The sequence below is a fragment of the Asterias rubens genome, chromosome 10, assembly GCF_902459465.1.
Source record: "Asterias rubens chromosome 10, eAstRub1.3, whole genome shotgun sequence".
Lineage (NCBI taxonomy): Eukaryota > Metazoa > Echinodermata > Asteroidea > Forcipulatida > Asteriidae > Asterias > Asterias rubens.
In genome coordinates, this window is record NC_047071.1 from 291126 (window position 1) to 304211 (window position 13086).

General features: G+C 38.8%; 1 protein-coding gene across 5 annotated transcripts in view; it reads left to right on the top strand.

Annotated features, from left to right (window-relative positions):
* Nucleotides 1-13086, top strand: part of LOC117295928 (chromodomain-helicase-DNA-binding protein 1-like) — a 44764-nt gene that overhangs the window by 9126 nt on the left and 22552 nt on the right. For all 5 annotated transcript variants that reach the window (XM_033778727.1, XM_033778730.1, XM_033778726.1 and 2 more), the window contains 12 exons: nucleotides 1174-1274; nucleotides 1479-1669; nucleotides 2051-2175; nucleotides 3335-3551; nucleotides 4428-4520; nucleotides 4990-5180; nucleotides 5685-5873; nucleotides 6602-6752; nucleotides 7692-7844; nucleotides 8391-8462; nucleotides 8785-8934; nucleotides 9382-9530. In XM_033778727.1, coding sequence (XP_033634618.1) covers nucleotides 1174-1274; nucleotides 1479-1669; nucleotides 2051-2175; nucleotides 3335-3551; nucleotides 4428-4520; nucleotides 4990-5180; nucleotides 5685-5873; nucleotides 6602-6752; nucleotides 7692-7844; nucleotides 8391-8462; nucleotides 8785-8934; nucleotides 9382-9530 — 1782 coding nt within the window. The remainder of the gene's footprint in view (nucleotides 1-1173; nucleotides 1275-1478; nucleotides 1670-2050; nucleotides 2176-3334; nucleotides 3552-4427; nucleotides 4521-4989; nucleotides 5181-5684; nucleotides 5874-6601; nucleotides 6753-7691; nucleotides 7845-8390; nucleotides 8463-8784; nucleotides 8935-9381; nucleotides 9531-13086) is intronic.

Here is a 13086-nt window from a genome sequence, read left to right on the forward strand (position 1 = left end):
AAGCCTCCCTTAATAAATAAAAATCTGCTTAGCTGTGGTAGAATAAATAGCAAGACAAGTTCTTCAAAGGAACATAATCCACCAAGCGAGAGTAGGTATACACACATGGTGTTACCGCAAACCAAGTATACAAGAATACTTAGTCAGTTTCACATAGAAATTTGTGAATACTTTTAGAATTATCCGGTTATAAACCACAAGGTAAACTGATTGAGTTAAGATGCATCATCCTCTTAAGGAGATCCCTGTACTGCTGCTTCCCAGATTGTTACGGGTTACGGGTTGTACGGGTTGTACGACTTAGGACTGGCACCCCCCGAACTAAGTTACTGTCAAAAAAGTTAGGTCACAGGTTCAGGTTACCACTCTTGTTAATGTTTTCTCAAACTTAAATTACTCTTAGAATAATAATAATAATATGCAGTTTTTATATAGCGCTTTAAAGACAGTGGACACTATTGGTAATTGTCAAAGACCAGTCTTCTCACTTGGTGTATCTCAACGTATGCATAAAATAACAAACCTGTGAAAATTTGAGCTCGATTGGTAGTCGGAGTTGCGAGATAATAATGAAAGAAAAAACACCCATGTCACCTGAAGTTGTGTGCTTTCAGATGCTTGATTTCGAGACCTCAAGTTTAGAACTTGAGGTCTCGAAATCAAATTCTTGGAAAATTACCTCTTTCTCGAAAACTATGTTACTTCAGAGGGAGCCGTTTCTCACAATGTTTTATACCATCAACCTCTCCCCATTACTCATTACCAAATGAGGTTTTATGCTAATAATTATTTTGAGTAACTACCAATAGTGTCCACTGCCTTTAAACACCATGTTTCAAAGCACTTCCAACATTATTACCCTGATCACTGGGCCATTTCATTCCCTAAACCGTTTCTGCTCCCCGGAAGTATATGTAGCATCCAAACTAGGGGGACGGATATTGGAGGGTTTTTGTAGTTAATGAAGAAAAATAAATCTAAATTTATGGGTGGGTGAGCTATGAAAAAATGAAGAGAATGGGAGTGGAATCTGCGTAGGGTCCCGCCGGGAAGAAACGAGCAAGAAATTTGAGCAAGAAATTTGCTTCTTTAAGGAACATTGGGGTTGGAAGGAACATTGATGAAGAATGATTTTGTTTATGATTTTGTTTATGATTTTGTTTATGATTACAGGAAGAAAGTTGTATCCCCCGAAGATATAGAGTACTTTGAATGTCAATATGAGATGACCATGCAGCTGTTTGAACAATGCCAACGGGTGGAAAGAGTCATAGGTGAGTAAACAATGCATATTATAGATTGTAAGTGTGTTACCATGGTTCAACAAATATGTTAGCTCATCCACAAAGAAAAGCTTATAAAAGCATATATCACATGTAGGTCGCTCCTTTGGCTCCATACAATTTCTCTTGCTCTTTACACAAGGTTCAAACATCACGTCTGTTTAACCGTACAACGCTTCCTATTGATCTATACAGCGCAGGGAACTGGCAACCAGTCTACTGAGCATCACTCTAGCCAGCCAGACTACCTTTGTAAGTGGCACGGCCTCCCTTACTCTGATTGTACGTGGGAAGATGGTGACCTGATCTCCAGAAACTTCCAAGTCTGCATCGATGAGTTCCTGAGACGAAATAAATCCCAGAGAATCCCCTCTAGGAGTGCTAAGGTAAGGGGTCTTTGAAAGGAGAAACATGAATACAAATATTAATAATAATAATTGAAGTCTTATATAGCGCCGGTATCCCTGTTTTCCTCCCTTGGATTTGACTTCATAAGTGGTTGACTGGCAACATTTTTTTAAAAGGTTGTAACAGTTATAAAACTAGCTTGGGAGATGGCCTTCGATCCAAATGAGACCTTCATCGAGGCATAAACATGTGTATTAGTTCAGTTGGTAGAGCCCTGGCACGTTAAACTGGAGGTCATTGGTTCAAATCCCGCTCCACTAAATTTTCTTTGTTCGACCCCAAATAATTTAAACATTTACCCGGTCAGTTTCCCATGTGGTTTAAACTTGATATTAGAGTTGTGTATGTTAACTTTTCAGGTTTTGAGACAGCGGCCAAGATTTGTAGCTTTGAAGAAACAACCATCTTATGTTGGATCTGATGAGTTGGAGCTAAGGGATTACCAACTGGATGGTTTGAACTGGCTCGCTCACTCCTGGTGCAAGTAAGTTTGGAAGCCAAGACTCTAGGCAAATGTGACAAACAATTTATAACTTAAGCCCTTCTGTTACAGCCCCATAGACTTTTTGAAATATTTTTAATATGATTTTTTTTAGAGTGATTGCTTGTGTCCTTTAAAAGGAACACGTTGCCTTGGATCGGTCCAGTTGGTCTTTGAAAAGGGTTTGAAGCTGTTTGTTATGAAATGCATTATGGTTAGGTAGATAATTTAAAAGTAGAATATAATGATCCACACAAACATGGCTTGAAATTGCACAGTTTTCCTTATACATCGGGAAGAAACACGGTCAACCATTTTGGGGAGTATGAAATGACCGACCGTGTTAGTTCATGATTTTAAAGGAAAACCGTGCATTTTCGAGTGATACTTGTATGGACATTTATGTTCTATTTTAAAAATATCTTTCAAACCATATGCATGTCATAAAACAGTTTCAAACGCTTTCAAAGACCAGCTTGTCCGATCCAAGGCAACGTGTTCCTTTAATGTGGTAATTGAAAGAGCAAAATCCTACTGTTGACTTGGAAAGCACTTCATGGTCTAGCTCCAGTGTGTATTATCAGAGCAAGTTCCATACATAATACCATCCTTGACCCAACCATCGAACAAACCACTGTTGAACATTCCTAGATCTCACTCTTCATCAGGTAATAGAAGCTTTGTTACATATGCACCAAAGCTATGAAATGATCTCCCCTATCAACTCTGTACACTTCGTACTCTGCAAATCTGCTTAGATTTACTATAACTACTCTCCTGAAGAACACCTAGTTACATGGGAGTTTGCACTAGCACAAGCAAACATTTCCTGCTAACCCTGTTAATACGCTTAACTTAAAAGCAAGCACGGAATTCCCTAGTTCCGTAAGTGCCGATTCTTTGGTTACGGTAAGCAGCGCCATGAAAGTGAGTCCTGATATCAACACTAAAGTTGGTGTTCCCTGACTTCAGCAGTAACATGTTGAATGTCTTCTGACTAGCTAACCCAAACAAAGATATAGCTCAGTAGGTCACAGGTTCAAGTCCCGCGCTAGTCATTCTTCTTTGTTCAATCCAAAATTATTTTAAAATATATCGGGTCAGTTTTCCTTGTGGTTTTATTACTTGATAATTTAAAATAAATATTTCTCTTCTCCCTCAGGAAAAACAGTGTGATCCTTGCCGATGAGATGGGATTGGGTAAAACCATACAAGTCATTGCGTTCCTCTCGTACCTGTACAACGCTCACCAGCTGTATGGTCCCTTCCTGATCGTTGTTCCACTGTCCACTATGACGTCATGGCAGAGAGAGTTTGGGATCTGGGATCCAGACATGAATGTAGTGGTGTACATTGGAGATCTCAATAGTAGAAATATGGTATGCTTAAAGACAAAGTATATCTTTGGTTTTTGGAACTGTTTGATTTTTTTAATACCAGATGTATATAATAAAACTAACATGTGAAAATATCATTTCAGAAAAAGGTCGCGCTTTTGAGACATGGTCAAAAATCCGGATTGGTTATCTCTACACGCAGGAAGACTAATCCCTGATAAGAATACACAATTAGAGAATCATTACATAGTAACGCTCTCTGAGAATCATTACATAGTAACGCTCTCTGAGAATCATTACATAGTAACGCTCTCTGAGAATCATTACATAGTAACGCTCTCTGAGAATCATTACATAGTAACGCTCTCTGAGAATCATTACATAGTAACGCTCTCTGATAAAAAATTTGGGGCATAAAATTGTTTTAGATAACTTCATTACTCAGAACTGAAATGCTTTTTGAATTGCTATTGACTATCGAAAGCTGCTATAAGCTTCTAACCAAAAGTTTAGATTGCCATAAATTTTAAGAGTGATTACCAAAACTATCCCCTTCCCTTTATTTATTTGTTGCTTTCCACCGTATGGTGCTGTGCACAATAGCATTGTTTTAAACGGAAACATTTTACAATTCGTGTACTCTGTTTGTGGTTGGTTTTCCACTAGTTTCCACTAGTTACAAGCCGTATTGACTAATTAAACACTTGTATTTAGTCCCCAACTACAGATCCAACTTAAGTTTGTTTTTGTAATTCATGAACTTTTGATTGCTTCAAAATTAAAGGCCATCAAATTTGTATTCCTTACAAAAAGGAAGACAATGCCTCGTTTATTAGTTCTATGACTATCACATTGTGACCATTGCCTGCTGGGGATATTGTAATACTTTGTATATAAAATTCTTGGTTGATTATTTAGATTCGTGAGAATGAATGGTGTCACAATGGTAACAGAAACAGGTTAAAGTTCAACACTATTCTGACGACATATGAGATTCTTCTCAAAGACAAGGTGAGATCAATTCAAATTCAATTTAAATCAACATTTATTTCCATTTTAGTGGGTAAGTTCAATAATTCAAGTTAAAGACAATCAAGAACTGGTTGAGAAAAATAAGTTATGAAATCAAAAATAAATAATGGAATGAAAATTAATAATGTAAAAGATATGGGGGCATTTACACTATACAGAAACCAAAAAGCGTTGTTTTGAAATGCCCACCGACAAATACAAAATGAAAGAAATAAAAGCAAAAACAAAGACAAAAAAAAACCAAATTTACAATTGAACTCATTGAATAAAAATAATAATATGATAACAAACCGAGCGGTAGTAGAATTAAAATAAGATCTAGTTCCCAAAGAACAAAACATTTACACATCAAAGTAGCTATACACATGGTGTTACCACACATCTAATATACAGGACTACAATAGTAAATGCAAGTTCATTCAAAATGCTCTCTTATTTCTTGTTGCAGTCTTTCCTTGGCAGCGTGCCGTGGGCGGTTTTGGTCGTTGATGAAGCCCACCGACTTAAAAATGACGACTCCCTCCTTTATAAAACACTCAAGAACTTTGACACCAACCACCGATTACTCATCACTGGAACACCCCTGCAGAACTCCCTCAAAGAGCTTTGGTCCCTCCTTCATTTCATCATGCCTGACACGTAAGTAGGCCTGTCATTTTTGTTGTTGTTTAGTAAGATGATCGTCCCATCAAGGGAACTCGGCAAAATCCCACAAGGGATTATGAACGCCAAGCTGGCAACAGCCAATTTTTCTCATACAAACATTGGTTTAATTGTTATGAATTGCACAAATGAAGAAATTGTGATTCAGTAACTAGATGTCAAAATATATTCTAGTCGTTGTTAAATCAGCGGTTAGCTTGGTAGGATTCGAGCCCACAACCTTGTGATTGTAAGTTATGCAGTCTAACCACTAGACCATGTTTGATGTTTCAAGATCAGAGTAAAGGAATAGGATGTTTCCTTGAGCGAGACTGTGGTAAAAGATCTTGTATTGCCGATGGAATCTTTTCCTAATAAACTAGTTCAAAGCAATTCAGATAAGAATACATATTAGTTTACTTCTCAGATTGGTTACAAGTTTGTTAGTTAACATCTTGAATTTCCAGATTGGTTAAACAAAGTTGTTTGTTTACATCTCAGATTTCCAGATTGGGAGACGTTTGAGGCAGAGTTCTCCTGCGCAGACAAGAACGGCTATGCCAATCTTCATCAAGAACTGGAGCCATTCCTGCTGAGGAGGGTCAAGAAAGACGTAGAGAAATCACTTCCAGCTAAGGTTGAACAGATACTGAGAGTGGAAATGAGCACCACACAGAAACAGTACTACAAGTGAGTAATCTGTCTCCTTTCATTGTCAGGGATGTGATTTCTCCGTTTAAAAAAAAAACCATGAAAATAAAACCATATAGAACACCCCAGGTTGCAGAGTAAGGCTATGTAAACAGGCTTTGCGCTCGCAAGCTACGCGCTCACAGTTCTTTTTTTTTTCAACAGCCTCTAGACCTTATGCACATGACGTCATTTCAGTAGGGCGCCCTCACCTAGAGGTCAAAAGGAGGTTGTTCATTGGCCAATACTATGCGCCGCGCGTACAAATCTGTGCGTCTCGATTGTTTCATCACCATTTTTCCTCTAAGATGGCGGCTGGATGACGTCAATGCATAAAGTCTATTACATCCCCGATTGTCATTTTATTAGTATCACATTTCGTGAAGCACAGGCCAAATTGGACGTGGTTTACAATAATTAAATAGGCATTAATTTTGTATGGACTTCATACATATTCATACATTTGTCAGGAGAGAGAACAATTTTAACCAAGTTCTCCTGCAGAATCCAAGCTGGTGTTCTCCCAAATCAATCAATCAATCAAACATCAGAAAATTTGTAAGGCGCCAATCCAAAGCTGTTGAAAAAAGGTAGGTCTTTAAAAATGAGTTTTGGTGGCGTTTATCTCATGTACTAGCCTATATTAGTTAACCTCACCTGAATTTGGTTCAGCCAACCAGAATACAAAACTAGCAAGAGTCGTTTTTAAAATAAATCTACATCTACAGGTGGATACTGACAAAAAATTTCCGTGCCCTGACTAAGGGCGTGAAAGGCAGCACGGGCAGCTTCATCAACATCGTGATGGAGCTTAAGAAATGCTGTAATCATCCTCATCTCGTCAAAATACCACCGGAAAACGAAGATATAGACCATCAGGTATGTAGGGCAGGTATACATTTGGTTATCACTCTTCAAATTATTGGCAATAAAAACTTACTTGATTAGAAGCCTACAGCAGCTTTCGATAGTAGCAAGCTTTTTGAGAAACATTTCACTATGAAGTAATGTGGTTATCGAAAATCGAATTAGTCTTTATCCCCCAAAATTTGAATCTGAGAAGGGAGCGTTACTGTCGACAGTAACACTTCTCAGATTGTGTATTCCAATCATGGATAATGCAGGGACATTATCGCTCTGGATTTTAGGCGATATCTCAAAAATGTGACCATCTTTTAAAACAAAACTTTCACATGTTAGTTTTGATGTATACATCTAGATAGGATGAAAACAATCAAACACTTTCAAAACTTTGCCTTTAGGTATTCCAGCACGTGTAACAAGTTACGTTGTACCATTGAAACTAGTTTTTGGAGTCATCAAAATGCTAATGCGCATACTGTCTCGTGAAGACATGTTCCTGTAGTTAAAATGTTTCTTGTAGTTGAAACACAAAGTAGCAGTCTGGCAAAAAAGTTGCAGTGGTCCACTGAATGCAGGCCCATGCCTACAGGAGGGTTCTTTCGCCCCTTCTGAGTTGCTTTCAAATAGCACTCTTTTGACCTCATTGGACCATTGAAACTAGTCATTGGAGCCTTCAAAATGCCAAAGTGATTCTTGTGTAGAAATGGTCCTAAGTTTGACACACTGTTGTAGTCCGGCAAAACATTGCGGTGGTTCACTGGATTGCAGACGCATGCCTACGGGAATGTTCTTTTGCGCCTTCTGAAGTGCACGCTTTTGCACCTTCTGAGACGCATGCCTACAGTAGCATTCTTTCGCGCCAGTCCACTGGATTACAGGTGCATGCCTACAGGAACTTTCTTTGGTGCCATCGAGACACTCCTAATTAACCCTTCTCTAATCTTTCCATTATAGCAAGAGGTTAAGATGAGTGGCAAGGTGGTGTTACTGGACAAGCTCTTAGTACGACTTCATGAGAGGGGTCATCGTGTGCTCATCTTCTCACAGATGGTTCGGATGCTTGACATCTTGGCTGACTACTTACGCTATAAGCACTTCCAATTTCAGGTAAGACAACAACACTTGTCAAACTCAATAAGTAGGTTTTCTTCTCTAACTTGTTGCAAACATAATCAGCTCATCTCTCCTGAAATTAATTGCAATAAAAACTTACTTGGTTAGTACAGCATCATCTGATATTATAAAGTGTTTTGAGAATAATTCACTTCAAAGTAATGAAAAAAGACATCAGTTTTTCTCCCAGAAAATCTTTTGCCTGGCAAAGAAAATGGTTAAGCAGTGTTTTCTGCTTAACCGTTTTTGAAATTGGTCTGGGTAAGCATGAGGACAGACATGCTTACCTCGTGCTGTTCAATATAAGCCAATAAATGACTTAACAGTCAAATAAAATCTAGGGTGGATGTGCAAGCTGGTCTTAACTTCTTGCTAACCTGTGAAATAAGCTTGTGTTTATTTTGTTTAAAGTCAATTTTTCTTTGTTTAACCCCAAAATGGAACTATTTTGCTTAGCATTAAGCTGCTCTATATTGAATACTGGTTTCTGTTTGAAGCATATATTAAAGTTTTGTTACATTGGACTGTTTTTCTCCACAGCGGCTTGACGGCTCAATCCAAGGGGAGCTTAGGAAGCAAGCCCTTGACCACTTCAATGCTGATGGATCTCAGGTAAGTTGTGTTTAGATTAATACTACATGAGAAAATAGAATTAGCTGTTATATACTGCTTTACCAACCAAAAGAACCTATGGTAAAAAAGCAATTTTTTTTTTAAACTACCTGACGATACGACCGAAGCAGAGTTTTTCCTGGAAGGGTTCGGGAAAGACTCTGCCAGGGTCAAAACGTCAAGCCATTATCATTTGAGTTTGCACTGTTACTATTTGACAAATGAATTTGGGTTCTTGAGCTGGTAAAGTACCAGTGTAGAAAAAAGGACAAGGACTTCTGAAGTATACTGAAGTATAACCTTGCACTTGTTTATTTTGCAGGATTTCTGTTTTTTGTTATCTACAAGAGCTGGAGGTCTTGGGTTGAATCTTGCCACTGCAGACACCGTCATCATCTTTGATTCAGACTGGAATCCACAGAATGACATACAGGCTATGGCTAGAGCGCATAGAATCGGACAGAGGAACCAGGTATGTAAACAAAATGGTGGTACCCGCTGTTAACCCGCTGATTCAAACTGCCCCTAGCCACCGGGCCAGCTCGGTGGTTTAGTGGTAAGACATCATTTGATACACTACTTGAATGTTCAAAGAGAGTCAGATTCCCTGACTGAGGTGGTGAGTATATTTCAGGTGTGTAGCCAATGAAGATCTTGTAAATTAGGTGTCAATATTCCATATAACCAAGCCCATGTTTTCAGTAGCAAACAACCAAACAACACATGTAACAATATTCCATATAACCAAGCCCATGTTTTCAGTAGCAAACAACCAAACAACACATGTACATGTATGTAACAATATTCCATATAACCAAGCCCATGTTTTCAGTAGCAAACAACCAAACAACACATGTAACAAATCTTTGTCAGCATAACACGATAACCTGATTGCCTTCCTGTATGTGTATGGTTTCAGGTGAACATTTATCGTCTGGTAACAAAAGGCAGCGTGGAAGAAGACATTGTAGAGAGAGCTAAAAGGAAGATGGTCTTAGATCACTTGGTCATCCAAAGAATGGACACAACTGGACGTACAGTGCTGTCCAAGTCATCCACTCCAGCCAGGTACAAACAGGCATTTATTTATTTTATTACGCATATAATAACAACAATAATGTTAGGTTCTTATATAGAGTTTTATCACATCCCTAGGGAGGTATCAAAATGCTCAGTATTTTGTCCTGCAAGGTATGTGGAGCTACGTTTTGAAGTGTGAGACCTATTCCTTTATAGCACCATGTAATGGTTTATAAGGTGCTATGGTGCAGAATCAAACCAGGACCATTTTCTCTTTACGATAAGTGCAGTGGTCTCTTTATGTTCATTACACAACACACATGACCTGTGGCATTATGTCCCATTCTAAGGACGCAGCAATAATGGTTAAGTGCCTTGCTTAAGGACACAAGTGACGCGACCAGGACTGCAACCCACACTCTACTGATCAGAAACACAAGAGCTTGAGTTTGGTATTCTTATTCACTTGGCAATGACACGCCACATGCAAAAGCATTGGCACCACATACAGGATAAATAGGAGACAAGAAGAAATGTTAAGATTTAGATGTAGGAGGAAAAGGCGTGTCCCAGCCAAGCGTTTAAGATCAACAGATTCAGCCCTAGGAGTAGGTGGCAAAGGCCCCTTGAAAAATAGTTGATTTGTAGCCCACACCTTGAAGTGGTCTTCAGGCCACGTGTGTCAGGCGACTTGCATAAAAAAACCAGTAAACCTAATATAAAATTACAAATATGGGAAAACCCTCGCAATCAGGGCCCAGTTTCATAGAGCTGCTAAGCACAAAAATTTGCTAGCCATGAAATTTTTTCTTTGATAAAAACAGGATTACCAACCAAAATTGCCACGTGATTTTCAGGATGAGCAAACAACAGCTGAATACCAGTATTAAGCAGTATGCAACAAATAGCAATTTGGTTGGTAATCCTGTTTTTATCAAAGAAAAAATTTCATGGCTAGCAAATTTTTGTGCTTAGCAGCTCTATGAAACTGGGCCCTGATTGCGAGGGTTTTCCCATATTTGTAATTTTATATTAGGTTTACTGGTTTTTTTATGCAAGTCGCCTGACACACGTGGCCTGAAGACCACTTCAAGGTGTGGGCTACAAATCAACTATTTTTCAAGGGGCCTTTGCCACCTACTCCTAGGGCTGAATCTGTTGATCTTAAACGCTTGGCTGGGACACGCCTTTTCCTCCTACATCTAAATCTTAACATTTCTTCTTGTCTCCTATTTATCCTGTATGTGGTGCCAATGCTTTTGCATGTGGCGTGTCATTGCCAAGTGAATAAGAATACCAACTCAAGCTCTTGTGTTTCTGATCAGTAGAGTGTGGGTTGCGTCCTGGTCGCAGTCACTTGTGTCCTTAAAGCAAGGCACTTACCCAGTATTGCTGCGTCCTTAGAATGGGACATAATGCCACAGGTCATGTGTGTTGTGTAATGAACATAAAGAGACCACTGCACTTATCGAAAGAGAAAATGGTCCTGGTTTGATTCTGCACCATAGCACCTTATAAACCATTACATGGTGCTATAAAGGAATAGGTCTCACACTTCAAAACGTAGCTCCACATACCTTGCAGGACAAAATACTGAGCATTTTGATACCTCCCTAGGGATGTGATAAAACTCTATATAAGAACCTAACATTATTGTTGTTATTATATGCGTAATAAAATAAATAAATGCCTGTTTGTACCTGGCTGGAGTGGATGACTTGGACAGCACTGTACGTCCAGTTGTGTCCATTCTTTGGATGACCAAGTGATCTAAGACCATCTTCCTTTTAGCTCTCTCTACAATGTCTTCTTCCACGCTGCCTTTTGTTACCAGACGATAAATGTTCACCTGAAACCATACACATACAGGAAGGCAATCAGGTTATCGTGTTATGCTGACAAAGATTTGTTACATGTGTTGTTTGGTTGTTTGCTACTGAAAACATGGGCTTGGTTATATGGAATATTGTTACATACATGTACATGTGTTGTTTGGTTGTTTGCTACTGAAAACATGGGCTTGGTTATATGGAATATTGTTACATGTGTTGTTTGGTTGTTTGCTACTGAAAACATGGGCTTGGTTATATGGAATATTGACACCTAATTTACAAGATCTTCATTGGCTACACACCTGAAATATACTCACCACCTCAGTCAGGGAATCTGACTCTCTTTGAACATTCAAGTAGGTATCAAATGAGGTCTTACCACTAAACCACCGAGCTGAGCCCGGTGGCTAGGGCAGTTTGAATCAGCGGGTTAACAGCGGGTACCACCATTTTGTTTACATACCTGGTTCCTCTGTCCGATTCTATGCGCTCTAGCCATAGCCTGTATGTCATTCTGTGGATTCCAGTCTGAATCAAAGATGATGACGGTGTCTGCAGTGGCAAGATTCAACCCAAGACCTCCAGCTCTTGTAGATAACAAAAAACAGAAATCCTGCAAAATAAACAAGTGCAAGGTTATACTTCAGTATACTTCAGAAGTCCTTGTCCTTTTTTCTACACTGGTACTTTACCAGCTCAAGAACCCAAATTCATTTGTCAAATAGTAACAGTGCAAACTCAAATGATAATGGCTTGACGTTTTGACCCTGGCAGAGTCTTTCCCGAACCCTTCCAGGAAAAACTCTGCTTCGGTCGTATCGTCAGGTAGTTTAAAAAAAAAATTGCTTTTTTACCATAGGTTCTTTTGGTTGGTAAAGCAGTATATAACAGCTAATTCTATTTTCTCATGTAGTATTAATCTAAACACAACTTACCTGAGATCCATCAGCATTGAAGTGGTCAAGGGCTTGCTTCCTAAGCTCCCCTTGGATTGAGCCGTCAAGCCGCTGTGGAGAAAAACAGTCCAATGTAACAAAACTTTAATATATGCTTCAAACAGAAACCAGTATTCAATATAGAGCAGCTTAATGCTAAGCAAAATAGTTCCATTTTGGGGTTAAACAAAGAAAATTGACTTTAAACAAAATAAACACAAGCTTATTTCACAGGTTAGCAAGAAGTTAAGACCAGCTTGCACATCCACCCTAGATTTTATTTGACTGTTAAGTCATTTATTGGCTTATATTGAACAGCACGAGGTAAGCATGTCTGTCCTCATGCTTACCCAGACCAATTTCAAAAACGGTTAAGCAGAAAACACTGCTTAACCATTTTCTTTGCCAGGCAAAAGATTTCTGGGAGAAAAACTGATGTCTTTTTTCATTACTTTGAAGTGAATTATTCTCAAAACACTTTATAATATCAGATGATGCTGTACTAACCAAGTAAGTTTTATTGCAATTAATTTCAGGAGAGATGAGCTGATTATGTTTGCAACAAGTTAGAGAAGAAAACCTACTTATTGAGTTTGACAAGTGTTGTTGTCTTACCTGAAATTGGAAGTGCTTATAGCGTAAGTAGTCAGCCAAGATGTCAGCATCCGAACCATCTGTGAGAAGATGACACACGATGACCCCTCTCATGAAGTCGTACTAAGAGCTTGTCCAGTACACCACCTTGCCACTCATCTTAACCTCTTGCTATAATGGAAAGATTAGAGAAGGGTTAATTAGGAGTGTCTCGATGGCACCAAAGAAGTTCCTGTAGGCACC